The 20,220-nt window shown below is 34.9% G+C and overlaps 1 protein-coding gene across 4 annotated transcripts in view; it reads left to right on the forward strand.

Annotated features, from left to right (window-relative positions):
• Nucleotides 1-20,220, forward strand: part of CNKSR2 (connector enhancer of kinase suppressor of Ras 2) — a 311,777-nt gene that overhangs the window by 199,608 nt on the left and 91,949 nt on the right. For 2 of the 4 annotated variants that reach the window (XM_030305850.1, XM_030305852.1), the window contains 2 exons: nt 369-580; nt 18,736-18,825. In XM_030305850.1, the coding sequence (XP_030161710.1) occupies nt 369-580; nt 18,736-18,825 (302 nt within the window). The remainder of the gene's footprint in view (nt 1-368; nt 581-18,735; nt 18,826-20,220) is intronic. The other 2 variants (XM_030305851.1, XM_030305853.1) reach the window with 1 other exon arrangement.

Consider the following 20,220-nt stretch of genomic DNA (forward strand, 5'->3'; position numbering starts at 1 on the left):
GTTTACCTTATACCTACTGTCTTGAGCCCTAAAAGTAATTTATGTGCCAAGATGATTTTCTTTATATGACATAGTACAGTGAAAATGGACGAGAGCACGAGTTAGAAGATCCATGGCCCATGTCTAGCATTGTCCTTTATTAGCTGTGTGACCTTTAGGCAAGTCATTTAACCTCTCTGATCCTCAGCATTTATTTTCTTGCAATATAGCAATAATTAAAAACTGCCCTAGAAGCCTCAAAGAAAGTTTGGAAAGATTAGAGGACACATTGTATGGAAAGGATATGACTACTTTTTTAGACCCTCTCTGCCATTTTACCACCCTAACACTTCCCTACATTCTTCTCCTTTACATTTCCCTATTTTTAGGGATGAAAAAGGAAACCTTCCTTGTGAAGACCTCAGAGGACATATGGTTGGCAAGCCGGTGCATAAGGGATCTGAATCACCAAATTCATTTCTGGATCAGGAGTATCGAAAGAGGTTTAATATTGTTGAGGAAGATACTGTCTTGTATTGCTATGAATATGAAAAAGGAAGATCCAGTAGTCAAGGAAGACGAGAAAGCACCCCGACTTATGGTAAGAGTTCTTTTCTTACACTGACATAAGAACATATGTCTCATATGAGAACTTCTACTTCTTTTCATAGACTTTTGGTTTATGAAAATTACTTGATTTACTTGATAGCTTTTGAATCTTTATAATTGATCTGTGCCTGTCATGTGCTTCTAATGGAATTACATTGATGTGCTTCTAATGTGCTTCTAATGCAACAATACGAAGCATGACATTAAACAGTATTCTAAAATTTCCAAAGATAGGTAAGAGCAATAAGTAGCATTTTAGCTCTTTAATGATTTATGGAAACCCTTTTGAATCACATGTAATTTTTATCATGTCAGATTTTGCCAAATTGGAATCATTCAAGGATTATTTTTTTTCGATGAATGCTTCCTACTAACATTACTTATATAATAGCTTGCTATGTGTTCTGCACCTGTGAGCACTACTATATTAAAAAGGGGTCACACACTGTCCAGGGCCTGGCCCTTCAGGAGGTGTTTTTGGAATGTGTTGTGTACTCTCTGTTGTGACTCTGGTTGCTTTAGCTCCCTACTTGTAGTGGTGGTTGGGACCTTCCAGGAGGTGTGCTCTGACTTGTTCATTGAAATAACCCTGGAAAAAATTTTAACATGACTTATATAAAATAAACTCCTTATTCCTCAGGGATTAAAAACTCTTTAGATATACATTCTGGGGAAAATCTCACCTCAATTTTTGTTTTTTCTAAGAAGTTAGAAAATTTGAATGAAGTGGATTCTAACTAGGAAGTACACACCATATTTAAATCAGAGATGGCCTTACAGTTACAACATACCTAGCATTTTTCATCTTTGACTTCTGTTTTCCCATGCATGACCAAGAAAGCAACCTGGTCACACATGCTTTCACTTGATACATTGTATCTGAAAGATTTGCAGATAAGGCTGCCTAAAGTTAAAATAGTAAAGCTATGATCCTATTCCAAGAAAGAATGGACTTATTTGGAACTCTGTGCTCCTCATTTTCTAGTTTTCAAACTAATCATTTTTAGTGAGGAGCATAGAGAAGGGGAAAGATAGGATCCTTGATGATTAATACAGATGAATAATGGGAGCTGAGCAGAAGGAAGGTTGTTTTAACTTTTTTTTTCTACTGGCCCTCCTTACTTGCCCAGCATGGCCATATGCCTCCCTCCTGTGGTCCCAAATGATTAGTCATCATGTACCTTACTACACATGCCTTATTTCCTTACAGCTCTTTGGTAATAATTATATATGAGAAATTTTACTCAAAATGGTCCTAAAAAATAGGAACCATACTTACTTTACTTTGTGTTATTCTCTGTACATGTGCTTTTTTATCATAATAATAAGTAATGATATTTTTTAGCATAGCTCCTCAATTATACCATTCTGGTGGCAATTATTTTGAACTGTCATAATTTGAAGGTATTTGCACCGTTGCTTTCCTCCCCTATTATACTATAAACCTCTGCAGTAGAGAGCAGTGTAGAGGCCTGACATCTTTGTTATCCCTACCCCTGCTTTATAACATAAGATCTTTATTTTTATTCATTCATTCCACAAATACTTATTGACTGCCTGTTATTGGATAAGCAGTAATGTATATCAACTCTTTTTTTCTGTCTTAGAATTCTCTGGCTATTTTCTGCTTATTTTGAAGTATGATTAGAATTTTAAAGGGGAAATTATAGTCACCAGATGAAGCTGATTACTGATAGCTTTATAAAAAATTGGTTACTTGGTTCTTACTTGAATGGATATGAATTGTTAGTCTCTTCAGGCTACAGTTTAAACCACCTAGTGTCATCATGTTCACAAATCCTCTCTCTCCCAATAAAATAAAATACTGTTTAAATTTTAGAAAATTTAGATATCTTACAGATATTTGATATATTTTTATAAACAACTTAGGAGAAAAGAAATGTATATATGCCCAAAAGATTGATACAAAGTAAAAAAAAAAAAGTCTTTTACTTTTGATCCAGAATTTTTTTTAACTTTCCAACATGAAATATAATCTGAACCTTCAGTGGAGATTCTTACAGATATATTTCAGTGAAGATCTTCTAGCACAGCCTGTAGGTTGCTCCAGATCACTAGCGGTTTAATGTATTAAAACATTTTTAAAATCAGATTGTAAATAATAAATTCTACCTGTCACACACATGAATTTGTGTCCTTAATTTTTCCAAAGATTAATTTTTTTCTTAACTCATTCAGCTAATATTTGTTGTGTACATAAAGTCATCCAGTCACTGGGGATTCAAAGGTGAATAAAACATAAATTTTCCCTGGAAGGCATTCATAACCTAGAGGGAAGAAACAAATAAAGAGATGTGTTGGAATCACTTTAGGAAAGTAGGAAAATGTGAGCAAAGTAATACCTATAGCCCAGGAGCTGAAAAGTGACACGCTGTTTTAAATGATGAATAGTCATCCTCTATGGTTTCTAAATGTTAGTTATCCCCACCAAATACCTGGCAGCTTCTCAAACATAGGTCTGAGATCTGAGGGTTCATATAAATCTCTCAGCCCAGACCCTGATGTTTCCAGTACAAATTACTCCAAAACTTTATAAGCAATTATCAATAACTTCTTTATTTAACCTATAAGGTGGTCCCATTGCATACACTCACAAGTGTGACAGTATTTCCTTAGATTTAAAAAGTAATGATAATAAAAATACATGATTCTGCTGAAGTACATTGCAAAAAAACATAGAGTACAAAAAAGTTCATATTTTATATTTTCTGGAAATGACCGTAATTTCACGTGTTAGCACTTGTATGATACCTTAAAATGTAATGAATAAGTCCTTCAGGCTTACAGTGCTCAACTTAGTTCTTAGTCGCAAATACCCTTATCTTGAAGTACGTGAGCTTAGTCACCATTCTTTCCTATTAACTCCCCAGATTACCTGTTTATTCAAGAAGGTTTAGAATTAACGTTGTAAGAGTATAGATAGGATTTTGAGAAGCAAAGAAGAAACATGATTCAGTTATTATTATGTGCTTCTGGTTAAATATGTATATACTTGTCATATTCTCTTAGTGCATTCATATTTTAAAGTTAGATATATAAGGGGCCCCTGGGTGGCTCAGGTTGGTTAAGTGTCTGACTCTTGATTTCCACTCAGGTCATGATCTCATATTTTCTGAAATTCGGGCTCCACCTTGGGCTCTGCTTGCTTGCTCGCTCTCTCTCACACACAAAGTAAATAAATAAACTTTAAAAAATAAGTAATAAAGTTAGATACATAAGAAAAAAATATTTAGGGAAACTGTTTTTGGACAGTGACAAAGAAAAGATGTAAAGAAAAATGCCTGAAAATATCCTAATTGTGGGCTTTAAAAGACATTTTTAATGAAGGTTCTCATTTTATATTGTAGACCTACTAGTTGTTGCTACGAGTGAGTTTAAAAAAAGAACAATTATTTGCTCTAAGCTATCAGACAAGTATAATATGGATAGACAGTGGATGGCCCTTCTGGAAATAAGTAAATAATATTTATATATGCCAGGCACTGTTCTAGACATTTAAAAGGCATTGACCCATTTAATCCTTACAATAACCCACTGAGGTAGTTGCTAACAGAATCCTTATTTTACTGATGGGTTAAGTAACTTACCTAACTAGTAAGTGGTAGAGCCTGGATTAAGTACCCATGGATATTTGTGGACTCTGTTAGTGATACTAGCTAACTAAATGTGATGAAAGTAATTTGCTAAATTATAGAGAAATAATTTTCACAAATTGTATTATTGCTTCCAAATCCAAGCATTTGATTTCAGGCAAGCAAAAGTAGGTCTGATTTTGTATGTGCTGTTTATGCTTGTATATGCTGTTTAATATTTAGTGGCACTAAAGTAAACATGTTTTTACCAAGACATGGACCTGACAGACCTTAGGAAAAGGTAGCTAAATTGAGGGGTAAAATTAGTAACAATGTGTTATGTCCTTTTTAAATCATAGAAAATAAAATAGGTTTTACTTTGCTAAAAAGATAGATGAGAATAATTTCTGGAAACATGGAGACAGTAGGGGAAGCAGCCTAGATAACTGGTTACTAGCCTTGGCTGTATCATCAGCCCTACTTGGTAATGCTGTCTTTTATCTAATTACTCTAGTGTGAGCTTGGGGATGTTGGTCTCAATTTTCTCCTTGGTTAAATGAAGATGATAATACCTGCCTCATAGACTTTTTGTGAGAATTTAATGACAGTGCATTGTAAGTTGCCTAGAAAGTGCCTAGCATGTGCTAGGTATTTATTTTCATTGTTGTCACTGTTGCATAGAAGCTTTAATATTGTGAAGAGAATAGATGTTAAGTATTCTCACCCCACAGGAAAAAAAAGAGTAACTATGTGAAGTGATAGATGTGTTAAAATAGCTTGATTATGGTAATCATTTCAAAATTCTATGTATATCAAATCATCATGTTGTATACCTTAAATATATACTATTTTTATTTGTCAATTATACCTCAATAAAGGTGGAGAAAAAACAAAATAACTTAAAGATCCCAACAAGTAAATAATAATATCAGACATTTGAAATTATTTGAAGAATAAGATGGGGTGAATAAACAGTTCAATTTTAAAAAGAAACTTTAATGAGAAAATTAAAAGAAGGGAAAAGAGGACAGCATTAAATCACTTTAACTGTTTTGTCTCATCTGCTCATGCTTCAAAGGCAAAGGTTCAAATTTGATGAGATCATTTGCTTGGCAACTTTTCAGAATGGTAATAATCCCCATCAGCTTTCCCTTTCACTCTTCAAGACTCTTTGCCCTTGCTATTCCATCATACCACATTCCTATGCATAGAAATCTGCTGAAAGGTAGTCACAGTTGGCTGAGGCTCTTTGTGGCTGTGGCAAATTTTATAATATGTGGCATATTTTATAATATGTGCCATATAAAATGTGGCATATTTTATAATAATAGGAGGAAAACATATTTTTTACAATAATATCACATAATAGTATTGGCTTGAAGGAATCTAGACCTTTTCTGACTTACTGAGAATCCAGGACCTCACTAAAAAAAACACATGAATGAGTGCAAAGCTGTTATTTTAGAAATGCTCCTCATAAATGTTATTTGTACACATTGTGCATTGAGGAAAATTAATTTCTGTTACATACCTGCACGTTTTCCATTCAAGTAGTTGGGACAAGAGAAAACTAACTACCATGTCCCTCTTATCCACATAAATAGCAAATGGCTTGAAATGACTTACAATAGCATTGTGAAGGACCTATGGGCAATAACATTATAAACTATTTTATCAGTGTGAGGAAAAGAAATTATTTGTAGGCCCCAGAGTCTTTTATCATACCTCAACATCATCTTTCTCTTTGTCGTACAACATCATTCCAACTTTTGGCCATTTCAATTATAATTAATAGCACTATTTAAAACATTTCTTGGGTGCCTGGGTGGCTCAGTCGGTTGAGTGTCTGACTCTTGATTTCAGCTCAGATCATGATCTCACAGTCCTGAAATTGAGCCCTGCATCAGGCTCTGTGCTCAGCATGGAGCCTGCTTGGGATTCTCTCTCTCCCACTGTCTCTGCCCTTCCCCCACTCACATGCACATGCTCACACAATCTCTCTCTCTCTCTCTCTCTCTCTCTCTCTCTCTCTCTCTCAAAAATAAACAAATATTAAAAAAATAATAATGATAAAATAAATAAAAAATTCCTTAAAGGATCATGTAATACACAATACATTCATACTTGTTTATTTCTGAATACAAGTCTGCTTTTTCCTGTGATTCTCAAATGTAAATGGTCTTTCTAATCAGATAAAAGTTCAGCTGTCATTCATCGGCTATGCTAGAAAGAAAAGAAATTGAGATTCTCACCACAGGAAATGTTTGTGTTTAAGTAAAATGTACCACTTCCAAGGCAGAACTAACCATAGAAATAGAAATTAGTGAATCAAAAATGTAGAAATATGAGATGTATACTCTACTCATAGGAATTCTTACTCCTTTGGACTTAATACAATTCATAAAGACTGCATGTTGATCAGTTTCACAAAATAATTTTCAGTATCAAGCTGATGGTGATAAAGGACCATGTAATGGATAGAAAAGTAGTTCAGCAGTATTTTGAGAGAAATAGAAAATTTTCTGTTCCTAATGTAAAAATCAGAGTAATCTGCAAGGGAAGGCACTCTTCTTTAATTTGTGTAATTTTACAAATAGAAATACCAGAGCATGAGTTTTGATGTCATATAGATCTGAATTTGGTGGTACAGATTGGCCTTTTAATAACTGATTGACCTTGAACTTGAGTCTTAGCTTCACTATGTTTTTTCTTTACCTGTAAAATGGGATAGCAACACTACCTGTGGTATTTTTATGAGGATTAAATGAGATAATGTATGTCTAGTACTTAGTACTCCTCCTGCCACGTGGAAAATGCTCAAGAAATAGTATTTAATGCCATAATATATTACTCCTGCTCATAAATAAAAGTATACCAAAGATTGTCAAGTGCCTTTGGATCAAATTAGCACTTCTTCTTCTCCCTGTGGAGGGATTTAATAAAGGACAACAGGGCTAGAAGTATTTCCTTGGTTTGGTTCGTCTAGCTACCCAATAACTAGCCACTTAAATCCTAGCAATTAAAAGAAATATGAATATGGGGCACCTGGGTGGCTCATTTGGTTAAGCATACGACTCTTGATTTCAGCCAGGTCATGATTTCACCATTCGTGAATCCAGCCCCACATCAGGCTCTGCACTGACAGCATAGAGCCTGCTTGGGATTCTCTTTCTCCCTTTCTCTCTGCCTCTCCCCTGCTTATGGGCGCTCTCTCTCCCTCTCTCTCTCTCTCCCTTTCTCTCTCTCTGTCTCGCACACCTCTCTCAAAATAAATAAAACAAACTTTTGAAAATTTTTTTCAAAATAAATATGAAAAGAGTTCATCTGTTTCTTTTGGTTTGGTTTTGAAAAGCAGAAGGAAGAGTGTTCAAATAGGTAATAACACTAGAAACTACCCTGATCCAAGCCTTCTTTTAAGTTCCATTATGGAAACCACTAGCTCATACTCTGGGCAGAAGAGCCTGAATATAACCTTACAGCATCAGAATTCTGAAAACAGTTCTGACCCCATACCTTTTTTAAAATTTAAGATTAATTGCTAGGGGAAAAAAGGAGAGAGAGCAAAAATAATATATAAAATAGTTGGAGACTCTTAAAAAAAAATGAAACTAGGCAAGAAAAAAAGAATAGCCTGAACAAATTAAATCACTAGGTAATGGATAAAATAGTAAGATTAAGAAAAAGGAGCTCTTAACCAAGTTCTAGAGTATCAATATGTGGATAAAATGGAAAGATTAACAAACCAAGTCCACAAAGCCGATGCAACAACTATCAGAGGAAAAAAGTAGCTCTTCAAATGAATTAATTGACAAAAAGATATGAAGGTGAAATAGTGCATCCCTTAAAGACAAAATGGGAAGCCAAGAATAGGAACCATCTAACTCAGTGATTTTCATCTGGATCAGTATTGCCCTCCAGGGGACATTTGGTAATTTGGGTGGGGGGGGGTCATTTGTAGTTGTCATAACTGGGTGTGGAAATGCTACTGGCATCTAGTGGGTAGAGGCCCAGGATGCTAGTACACATCCTACAAAGAACAGGACAGCTCTCAACAATAAAGAATGATCCAGTCCACAATGTCAACAGTGATGCTCTTAAGAAACTCTTAGCAAAAAAATAAAATAAAATAAAAAGAAACCCTTAGCTAATTTAAGAATCAACTGTATTTCCCCGATAAGGAGCGACGCTGAACATCTTTTCATGTGCCTGTTGGCCATCTGGATGTCTTCTTTAGAGAAGTGTCTATTCATGTTTTCTGCCCATTTCTTCACTGGGTTATTTGTTTTTCGGGTGTGGAGTTTGGTGAGCTCTTTATAGATTTTAGATACTAGCCCTTTGTCCGATATGTCAGTCAGAGTGGCCAAAATGAACAAATCAGGAGACTATAGATGCTGGAGAGGATGTGGAGAAACGGGAACCCTCTTGCACTGTTGGTGGGAATGCAAATTGGTGCAGCCGCTCTGGAAAGCAGTGTGGAGGTTCCTCAGAAAATTAAAAATAGACCTACCCTATGACCCAGCAATAGCACTGCTTGGAATTTACCCAAGGGATACAGGAGTACTGATGCATAGGGGCACTTGTACCCCAATGTTCATAGCAGCACTCTCAACAATAGCCAAATTATGGAAAGAGCCTAAATGTCCATCAACTGATGAATGGATAAAGAAATTGTGGTTTATATACACAATGGAATACTATGTGGCAATGAGAAAAAATGAAATATGGCCCTTTGTAGCAACGTGGATGGAACTGGAGAGTGTAATGCTAAGTGAAATAAGCCATACAGAGAAAGACAGATACCATATGGTTTCACTCTTATGTGGATCCTGAGAAACTTAACAGGAACCCACGGGGGAGGGGAAGGAAAAAAAAAAAAAAGAGGTTAGAGTGGGAGAGAGCCAAAGCATAAGAGACTGTTAAAAACTGAGAACAAACTGAGGGTTGATGGGGGGTGGGAGGGAGGGGAGGGTGGGTGATGGGTATTGAGGAGGGCACCTTTTGGGATGAGCACTGGGTGTTGTATGGAAACCAATTTGTCAATAAATTTCATAAAAAAAAAAAAAGAATCAACTGTAGACAGATTTAATACAGAAGCAGGTATATAAGACTAGAAAATCAAAGAGCCCTTGTATGACACAGGGCCAATTGCCTTTTTTTTTTTAATTCAAAAAATCAATGAAATTATTGCCCTGGAAAGATAGACCTACATTTATTCACAATTAGCATATTCTCTGGGCAGAAGTAGTATAATGTTGTGAGTGTCTGGGATGACCTATCCTGCTGTACCATAGAAAACCTAATCATGACATTCCCTGGAGCAGGAGGAGTCCTATTGTCCCTAGCTGAAATCAGAATGCATTTTCCCCTATGGAAAAAAAAATGTAATAAATGGAAGCAAGGTAAAATTTAAATAGAGTGGTTAGTGTTAGCTTTCACATCACAGTGTGGCTTAAGGATCCATCATTTTCCCAAATATGTTCTTTAGATCTCTAGTTCTGAAAGAGGATGTTTGTAAAAGAAAGAGGTTATCTGGTTAAATATAATTGAGAAACTCTGAATATTTTATCCCTTTCTTGGCAACTAATAAGTCCACATTAGCATACTAGAGGCTTTGAAGGTCTTCTTGAATTTGGATTAGCTTATTGTTTCCCAAATGTATTTGTACATTGAATCTTTTTTGGTTTGGGTCACAAAATACTCATTAACCTCCCAATGAACTAATGTTTGATAGAGTATATTTTGGAAAATGCTGAAATAGACTTTTATAGCTCCTCTTAAAGACCCATATACTGGGGAACCTGGGTGGCTCAGGCAGTTAGGCGTCTCATGTTATGTTAGGCTCAGGTCATGATCTCCCAGTTTGTGGTTTCAAGCCCGGCATCGGGCTCTGTGCTGACAGCTCAGAGCCTGGAGCCTGCTTCAGGTTCTGTGTCTCCCTCTCTCTCTGCTCCTCCCCCACTTGTGTTCTGTCTCTCTCTCTTTCTCTCTCAAAAATAAACATTAAAAAAATAATTTTTAAGGGGCGCATAGGTGGCTCAGTTGGTTAAGCGTCTGACTTCGGCTCAGGTCACGATCTCACAGTTCATGAGTTCAAGCCCCGCATCGGGCTCTGTGCTGACAGCTCAGAGCCTGGAGCCTGCTTCCGATTCTGTGTCTCCCTCTCTCTGTCCCCCTTCCCTGTTCGTGCTCTGTCTCTCTCTGTCTCTCAAAAATAAATAAACATTGAAAAACATTAAAAAAAAAAGTTTAAGACCCATACACCAATGATAAAAATCTCTTTGTGTTTTAAGTTCCAAACAGCTGACTTAATAGATAAGCATTTGGAAAAGCCTCTATTCTTCAGTTGAAGCCTACCCCAGTAGACGAATTGTTGAATGTCATCTTCATTTTTATCTTCCAGAAAAGCCATTTTCTAGAGTAAATCTTATTTTTGATAAAAGTCCGAACTCAAGTAATAAATACTAACTGAAAAGATCAGTGCATGGTGTTCTATACTCCAGGCTCCTTGTAGAATTACTGGTATCACTGCAAAACAATTTACCAGAAATCATAGAGGAAATAGATCCTCGAGGGTGGGGGGTGGGGGTAGAAAATGTCAACTGTTACATTGAATCTTCTTAAAAAAGAGATAACTAAAAATTGTACATTGATCAGCTTAATGACTAGAGACATTAGAGCAAATAATTAAGACAATATACAACCACTTATAAGTATACATATGGTAACATAGCATTGTTTTATAAGTCTCTAAGCTTATAAGTTGACACACCTTTTCACAGCAACGTATTTTCCATCTTTGTTTAAGGCAATGGACAGCAAATACAAAGTTACATCCACAGTTTATGTTCTTATCCTCCATTAGCTCTTCACATAGCTTTTAAGAATTTTTTTACAAGACTTACAAACTGGCAGAGAGGACACTTAAACAAAAGCAATAATCATACATCTCATTAAATTATTTTTGAAGAAAAATGAATCGGATTTTTGTGTAATGCAATGGTCTTGAATTCATCACCAAGGCAATCTCATGTAGTGAAGAGAACACTGATCAGAAGTTAAAAGTATACTCAGTCAGTTAAGCGTCCGACTTCGGCTCAGGTCATGATCTCAGAGCCCCACATCAGGCTCTCTGCGCTGACAGCTCAGAGCCTGGAGCCTGCTTTGGATTCTGTATCTCCCTCTCTCTCTGCACCTCCCCTGCTCAGATTCTCTCTCTCACTCTCTCTCTCTCTCTCTCTCTCTCAAAAGTAATAAACATTAAAAAAAATTTTAAGTATATTCATGGGCTGACTCTAATACAGACTACCAGTGAAATCTAGAGAAATTAACTTCGGTGTGTCTTATGATTTTCATTTTTCCCTTTCTTGCTAGTTTCACTGAGTAATATAATCCCAAAGAGAAATATATTTGAAAGGAATTGTAAAGTTATTACAAGATGTCATTCTGGTTTATTTCAAAAGAGAGTCTTCATGTGACAAGTCTTAATCATTGTCTTTTTTACTCTTCATGAAAAAAGTTGACTCTTTTCCATATGTTGATAAAGATTTTCAAGATACTGCTTTACTAAGATTTTTTTTAAGTAGAGTGACTAATATTACACTGTATGTTAACTAACTGGAATTTAAATAGAAACTTGAAACTACAAAAATAAAATAAATGGAATAGTTTTTAATTTGTAGTTGTTTAACTTCAAAATGCATTGTTTTAAACCAAATAATATTTACATACTCATGTAATCTTTCTTATCCACTACTATATTAATTCTGAGCACAGCACAGAGCAAGAAGAGTTTAGCATAGCTCATTTTTTTTACCCACCAGAGCCTTCAGAGGAGGATGCAGAATTCTTTTGCCACTTAAACTATATTTAAACCATCTGAATCCTTCCTAGTCTTCACATACCCTTCTACTGTAGAAGAATTAATTCTATGCACAGTGGCAAACATTTCAACTTGGAACAACCTATCTTTCCAAACTCCAATGTGTATTCCACATGTGCTTTCTTGGTAGAATGTTTACAAAAGGTGATTTGGTTCAAAATATAATTAGCCTTGGAATCAAGTGTTAAAAGCTCCATATAATTTTTGAAACACTTCAAAATTTTCTCCTTCAATAGTTTTTATGTTAATCCCCATTTAAAGCCTAGATCACTTTTAGAAAGCACTAGGAAAATTTACAAATAAGATGTAGCTTATTCTTTGAAATGAGATTTTAATTGTTTTTGTCCTCCATTAATGAAACTGAAAAGGCTTGAAGTTAATAATAATTGGGTTTTATTTGATTTAGATTGTTAGAAGGCTTTAAAGCCAATACTTAAATCATCACATTGCAATGTTTACAATCCAACTTTTTCTCAAGCTTTTATCCAAAAATGAAACTTAAAAAATATGGCCCTAAAGATCAAAGTGCCTGTTTTTACTTATTTTATTAGATCCAGATATATTGCCTTTATTCTTAAAAAATTACTGACTTTCCATTCAATTCCTTTTATTCCTCTTTAAATGTGTGATTGTCTACCTTAAATTACCTCGGGATGTTTTCATAGAAATGCAGTCAACCATCTGAAAGTAATTTTTCTGTCTGGTATGTAGGGAGTTTGATGTGTGTATGTGGCATGCTTGTAGCTTAACATTCCTTACTACTCTCATTCTCATCAAAATATTGGCTAAAATAGTCAAAACAGATGTGTTTATGTGTGTATGTATGTATATATATTTTTTCTCCTTAGACTCTAGAGAAAACTTTTTTTGTGAGTGTTAAAGGGTTTGTCAGACTTAAGGAGAAATTTCTGTTTAGTCTTTTCTTAAACTCTTTGGTAACTGTTAGAGAGAAGATTGCTTCTAAGGTGCTATTTATCACCCTGAAATTTAATGATTTTAGCATGTTTGAAGAGAGAGTTTAAAAGATAGGGGGATAAATACAATTGAAAAAGGCAGCAATTCAATAGTACTTCAACAGACATCATGGGTAGCCTAAAATGGGAATGTTTCTACATATCCAGAGGCAGGACTTCTCTAGTTCTGACGTGATTACCAAACAGCTCTCTAAGGTTTAATATGTTAAAAATGAAGGAGGTTAGTCAGGTTGACATCCCTGGTTAGAAGGAAGCAAGGGAGGGAGGAAGGGGAAAGGAAGGAAAAATGACGGAGAGGAATGGAAAGTTGACAAAGAGGGAGGAGAAGGGAACTATGAAAATAAAAATTGATGATATAGCTCCCACCCTTTTCGGTCCAGTGTGTGCGGAATGTCCCATTTCCCTTTTAACAAGTTATCAGTCAGTAAATATTGAACAGTTACTATGTTTAAGGCACTGTGCTATGGGCTGGAGATACCACAGTAAACAACAGAGAAATTTTCCTTGTGAAATTTACATTCTAGAAGAGGGGCAGAATTCAAGCAACTGATTTAATAAATACTTATTGGACTATAAATGGCATGCTATGAAGAAAAACTACAACAGAAAATGAGAACAAATACAAAGAAACCCAACCAAGAGTAAAGTCAAGGAAAGTATCCCTGAAGAAATAACATTTTTGCTTAGCTCTGAAGGGTGTGGGTGTGAATTTTTAGCAAGAGGAAAGGAACACCAGAGGAGGACAGAGTCCTGGGTGCCATATGAAGATAATTTTACAAAGAAGGGAGTAGTCCTCTGTGTTAAAGCTAAGATAGATCAGAAAAGTCAAGGGACCTAAGAATTGTCTACTGGATTTTGCAACATGAAGGTGCTAGTGACCTTGACAAAATAGCAGTTTTGGTATAGTTTGGGGGGCAAGAGCCTAATCAGAGTAGGTTCAAGAAAGAGAGAGGAGGAAATTCCACATAAAAGTGAGATCCTACACTATTTGTCTTTCTGTGTCTGGCTTATTTCACTTAGCATAATGTCCTTTGGATTCATTCATGTTATCACAGATTGAAGATTTCCATCTTTTTTATGGCTGAATGATACCCTGTTGAATACATATACCACATTTTCTGTATCCATTCATCCATTAATGGACACTTAGATTGTTTCCATATCTTAGCTATTATGAATAATGCTACAATGAATATGGGAGTTGATATATTTCTTCAAGATACTAATTTCATTTCTTTGAATATATTCCCAGAAGTAGGGTTGCTGGATCACAAGATAGTTCTGTGTTTTTTTGAGGAACCTCAATACTGTTTTCCATTTTAAAGTTGAAATTTGAGAGTAGTCCTCATGTGTTCTCACCACACATATACTACACATATAAATGGTAACCATGCGAGGTGAAGGATGTGTTACCTAGATTTTGGTCATCATTTCATATCATATATGTATATTATATAATCATGTTGCACACCTTAAAAATCATATGTATGGCCTTAATATATAACATTTTTATTTGTCAATCATACCTCAATAAAGCTACGGAAGAAAGAAGGAGAGGAATTAGAGACTGGAAATATAAACAAGGCTTTTAGGAGTTTTTTCTGTAAAGGGGAACAGAGAAATGAGGTGGTAGAGTGGTAGTTTGTGGGTGAAGAGAGGTGGCATTTTGGTTTTTCAAAATTGGAGAATTACAGCATGTTTCTTTGCTAATTGGAATCATTGGGTAGAAAGGGAAAAATTGATGCTGCAGGAGAAAGAAACGAACATTGTTCAAGAGATACCTTTGAGTAAATAAGAGAGACTAGGATCCAGGGAACAGCTCAGTCAGTAATTTGGAATATCCATAATGTCTAGTATCCTTCCATTCAAGCATTCAAAAAAAAACAAACTTTAATCAATACCTGCTCTGGGTCAAAGTATTTGCCAGGAGCACTTATAACAAAGATACCTAAGACCTAGTTTCTGCAAAAAAAGTAGAAAAACCTCTAACAGACAGATATATATAATACAGTTTAATAATATATAATAATACAAATGTACCAAAAGCACTAGGAAGGAGCCCAGGACAGTGGGCAATTAGCTCTGCCAAAGGGCATTGTGGCATTTGCAACTGCACTAAATATGCTTTATTATCTAAGGAAGAAGTTTATTTTCAAGCAATTCTGTACAGTAGTATTAAAACATAGCAATTCCATTTTAAAACAAGTAGTTTAGATCATTATAAAGTACTTCATCCTTGTCAGTGTTCTTAAAATTATATTTAGTGTTCTATTTGTGTTTAATTACAGCTAAATATAGTTCATAATAAAAAAGACTGCTTACCTTTAATTTCAGAATAAAATTCAAACAAAATCTAAAAATAATGATTTTTCAACTCTACTACATTTATTAGAATACAGATACACAGTGCACAATTCTCACCTGTCTGTAAATCCAAGTTAAAAAGGTCCAGATGTGCAATAGATATGAAAGCCAAGTAAGAAAGTAGCTTAACTGTGTGACACTAGCACAGAGATATCACAAGGCTTATGATAGGGTATCAAATGTACTCTACAGTTAATAAATGCTTTGTGCTTAGAGGAGTAAAAAAATTATGAGGTAGTGGTCAGCAAAATTCTTAAATGGGCTCTTTTTTTTTTACTATGTTCTTGGCTATAATTATTAATTTTCATCATTAATTAGTAAATGTAAGTGTCATTACCTAAAGAGATGTCTTAAAATTTTTCAGATTATTTTTAGAGATATTATTAATTTATGTATAGTTACATAAAGAATGAGTCAAATGTGTTTAATAAGCCTTTACAAACCATACAAACCTACAAGTATTTTTACTTTTATTTTATTTAAAAATACTTTTAGGTTTGTATGTATTAAAATACATATATTAATAATAGTGTACATTTGATTTAAATCTAACAATGATGTTTATAGTACCCTTTTATTTTTAGCCAGTAGTACTACAGCAACAAGCCGTAAAGTTGTTTTTCCATTTGAACTTTGCTGTCTTGTGAAATTAAAATACTGCTATACATGCAGTAGCAAACATTTCTAAGCTGCACTCAAAGATCTCTGTATTTGGAATTAGAAATAATTTAAGCTATTGTCTCTTTTTCAATTTGCCAAGGACTGCTATTTATGTAAGAATGTTACCTCATTCTCTTATTAAGTGTGTTTCAATACTGCAGCACAATAAAAAAATTATAAAAGGAGCAATAGTTATAAGAATATTATTTCTTAATTATTAACTAATACTTCTAAAAATGGTTATTTTTACTTGCATTGCTAAATTCATAGCTTTATAATCAGTAAAAGCAAAAGCCTTATGTCTTACAAAAGTACATTTTAATTAAGATTTTGATATTTTTTATTTAATTCAATATCTTTTTCTCAATTTTATGTTAGCAATATATAGTATACTCCTATTTAAAAATCACCAAAAAGTGTTTAATCTTCTGCAAAATTTCTCCTGTGGTTAATAATAGAACCAGACATATCAAAGGTTTAATTACATACCTCAATGACTTAGCTTATTGAGAATCTCAAAAGATGACCCAAAATACAACAAATACAATTATGTATTTCATATTCTGTGTGAAGTATGTTTCTTCTTGTTTTTGTACATATATATTTGACTTTAAACAACCAATCAGTTCTTTGAAAAGCATCAAACTACTTTCAAATAAGATATAGAGCACATAAAACAACTGCTTATTTATTGCATTATTCACATTCTGAAAGATGTTCTTGGTGACATGTAGAAACAGTGTTAGACTTGTTAACTGCTTCAGTTTCAGTGCACATGATGAAATTGAGTTTATTTTAAAAACCAAATTCTGAAGAAATAAGTTGTAGTTTTGAAAACACAGAATTCAGAACATTGAAAATCTGGATAACTGAATATGCCAAGCAGTTGAATAGACATGACAAAGGAGACCTTTCCTAAAACCTTTACACCACGCTGGAAGGACAGAATATATCGACCTGCATCAGCTCTCCCTAAGCTTTCCCTTTGTAAAGAGATCTACTCCATGAGAATTTTGGAATCTTAGATGAATGTCTATAAATTCATTTGCATACTTTGAAAAGAAGCCATTAAATAAACACTACATTTTTTTGGCTCATTTATAATTTTATCATATCTAGTTCATTTTCAGATTTTCCAGGAGCTTAGCAAAATATACTACATAAACTCTATCATTCATTGTACATAATATAAATCCATAAGGTTACATTTTCTGTAGGAGCAGAATTAGAAGTCTCCTAATGGAATTTTTTTAAATACATAGACTGATCATAGTAATTGATCATGAAATTTAGCTGGGCAAGGAGGGAAATGAAGAGGATATACAGTGACCCAGAGGTGTCGCAAGGTGAGAAGATCAGTAGACTAAGGGGGAGGATATTTGGACTTGGAGTGCTGTAGGGATGCACTAGAAATGCAGAAGGTGGTAGTGAAAAGTGGGATACTTGAAGAGATTACAGCCTTGGGAGAGGACAGGATTAAGCATATGACTACGGGAAAGGGAGAAGGAGAGAACCTCGAGAAACTCAGTGACCAGAGTATTGGAGGGTGAATATTGAAGTCCCCAAGAATCATGGCACAAGTTTCAACCCTGGCAGTACATACTTCCCAACTGTGTGTCCTTGGACCAGTTACATAACTTGTCTCAATTTCTTCATCTGGTAAAATGAGGGTAAGGATAATATATTTCTCATAAGTATGAGGATTAAACAATTTAATACTTATAAAAGCACCTTAGTATTGATATATGAGTTAGTACTGTTGTCATGATCATCAAAATCATTGTTATGATCCAGTCCTGTGTGTGTCTTTGCTTTTCATTTAAAGCAAGTATTTAGCAATTATTTTATGCCAGGCATTGTGCTCGGTATCCTTTTTAAAGTTTTGTATGATTTTCTTTGACCCTTTTGTGCTTCAGGAATTTCAAGTTGGTCAAAAATAATACACTGAAGCCTCACCAAAAAGTTATCCTTGAAGTCTGTGCCATGAGTTCTGCTTGCTTAAAGTAAAATGCTGTTTAGTAAGAATATAGACCTAGAGGGGAAGCAGAATAGACCAAAGCAGTGATTACTTGGATCTGGAAACTAGACTTGTTCACAATAGCAAAAGAGATGCTTGGGGAGAGAGCCAGCTATAGTCCATAAAAGGGAATCTAACCATATTGCTGAAGCATGGTGGTATATCCAGAATGTATTGTGACAGGAGTTGGGGGGCAGACAAGATGGGAAGTTAGCATTGTAGTGTTTCAACATGAAACAGTGGATTAATGTCCTTGCAGGCAGGTTAAACGCAAGGGGCTAGTATCTTGGAGATTGGCTATCAAGATGTAGGCACTTGGGCATTGGAGAACAAGACAGAAGATGAAGTAAAATCCCTAAAAGAATGTACTCTTTGTAAAGGACCTTACACTTAAAGTCAAGGGCTCCTAAGAAAGTAAACCTAGGCTATTCTTAATTATTTATAAAAGAATGCCTTAAGATTGCATTATCATCTGGCCAATTACTACGGGCAGTTTCACCTTCTGGCTCAAAACACACATTTTTCATCTACACAAATGCCAACCATAACGTTGCATATGGGTGAGTGTGTTTTGCAGACTGTAGCTAAAAATCAGTGTTAAGTTTGAGCGGACATGGGGAAGAAAAACAATGTGATGTGAATTTTGTTCTCTGTGTTTAGGCAAGCTACGACCTATATCTATGCCAGTGGAATATAATTGGGTGGGGGACTATGAAGATCCAAATAAGATGAAGAGAGATAGTAGAAGAGGTAAGTGTTCTAGAATTTCAGTGTAGGCTGGGTTGTTGGAACAAAAAGCAAATTTAAATGTTCTTTAAATAGGATGTTATGGCTTCAGTGGAAAACTTCATTCTGTCATTGACTTTATGATACACCCAAACCAACTCAGACCAGCATTTAACTATCTTGATATGGTATTAAATATATATCTTCTCTGAATGTCTCTTAAGGGATTCAGGGTAGATAAGAACACTGTTAAAAAATAAATATCTGATTGTTATTTGAAAGTTACTATTTGGAAAACAAGGTCAGAAGTGTGAAACTGCATAAAAGAGTTAAGTTCAGTGAATAGGAAGAGATTGTAATCAGTCCCCATTGGTCCGCAATGCAAACTCATTACTTTTGTATTAGTAAAATCTTAAAATGAGCATTGACATACATGAGTAAAGCTAATGGAAACTGGGCCAGTGACTCTAATGAAAACCATATAGAAATGGAAAAAAAATGCTTTGCTTTTTTTTCTCTTCTGTTTGCTGTTCAGGGTTATCTTCTTACTTGGGGGTGGGCTACACTTGAAGTATCTACCAAAAGTAAGTTTTTATGTTCACTTGTCCTGCTATTGAGGTGAGCCGTAAAGAGAGCCGCTGAAAGTCTCACTACAAAGTGGGATTTGACCAACTGTGGATATGGTAGGCTACTTCTGCTTTCAGAAATAGAGAGCCATAAAGTTGTAGATAAAAAATAAAACAAAGCAAAAAAGTATTCATAGAACCTCAGCTCACTAAGCTTCCTTCATAAATATTGAACCCATTTGCCTGTTATTTCTAGCCACTGTACAGAATTTGCCATACAGGGATAACCAAGCACGAATATTTGCTTTATTAGTCTATTCAACACTGGTTTTATGGAGTGAGCGTTTCAGAAAATGTTAGTGAATACAGGAACATTGACAGATTCCTTTACATCTATGTATTCATTCCATTTTCCAAACTTTAGTTTCTAACTTCATTTGTTTTATAGAATTAATCAAGAAAAAATAAAAAGAGAAACGCTTTTTCTGAGTCACTGTTTTGGGAGTTCATATGATAGTGCTATCTTGGGAGAAAAATGCCTTATGAAGTTCTAAGTGCTGGCTATCAGTGTAAGCATAGATTTTATGAACTGAGTTTCCTGATTCAGAATGTGGGCCTTAAGTTGTCCAAAAATGCTACCTAGTCAGTTAGAAGTCAGTGTTTGTCATCAATTTTAGCAGAATCCCACTGGGGGGAACTTGTTAAAAATTGTATGAGCCACACACCCAGAACTACTGATTCAAGCTTCAGTGATTCTCATGTAGTTGGTCCAGAGATAAAATCTGGAGAAATAATCTATAGGCTATTTCTGATTGCCCTATGATCCCAAATAATTAAGGTTCTCTATATTTTC

This window comes from Lynx canadensis, chromosome X, assembly GCF_007474595.2.
Source record: "Lynx canadensis isolate LIC74 chromosome X, mLynCan4.pri.v2, whole genome shotgun sequence".
Classification (NCBI taxonomy): Eukaryota; Metazoa; Chordata; class Mammalia; order Carnivora; family Felidae; genus Lynx; species Lynx canadensis.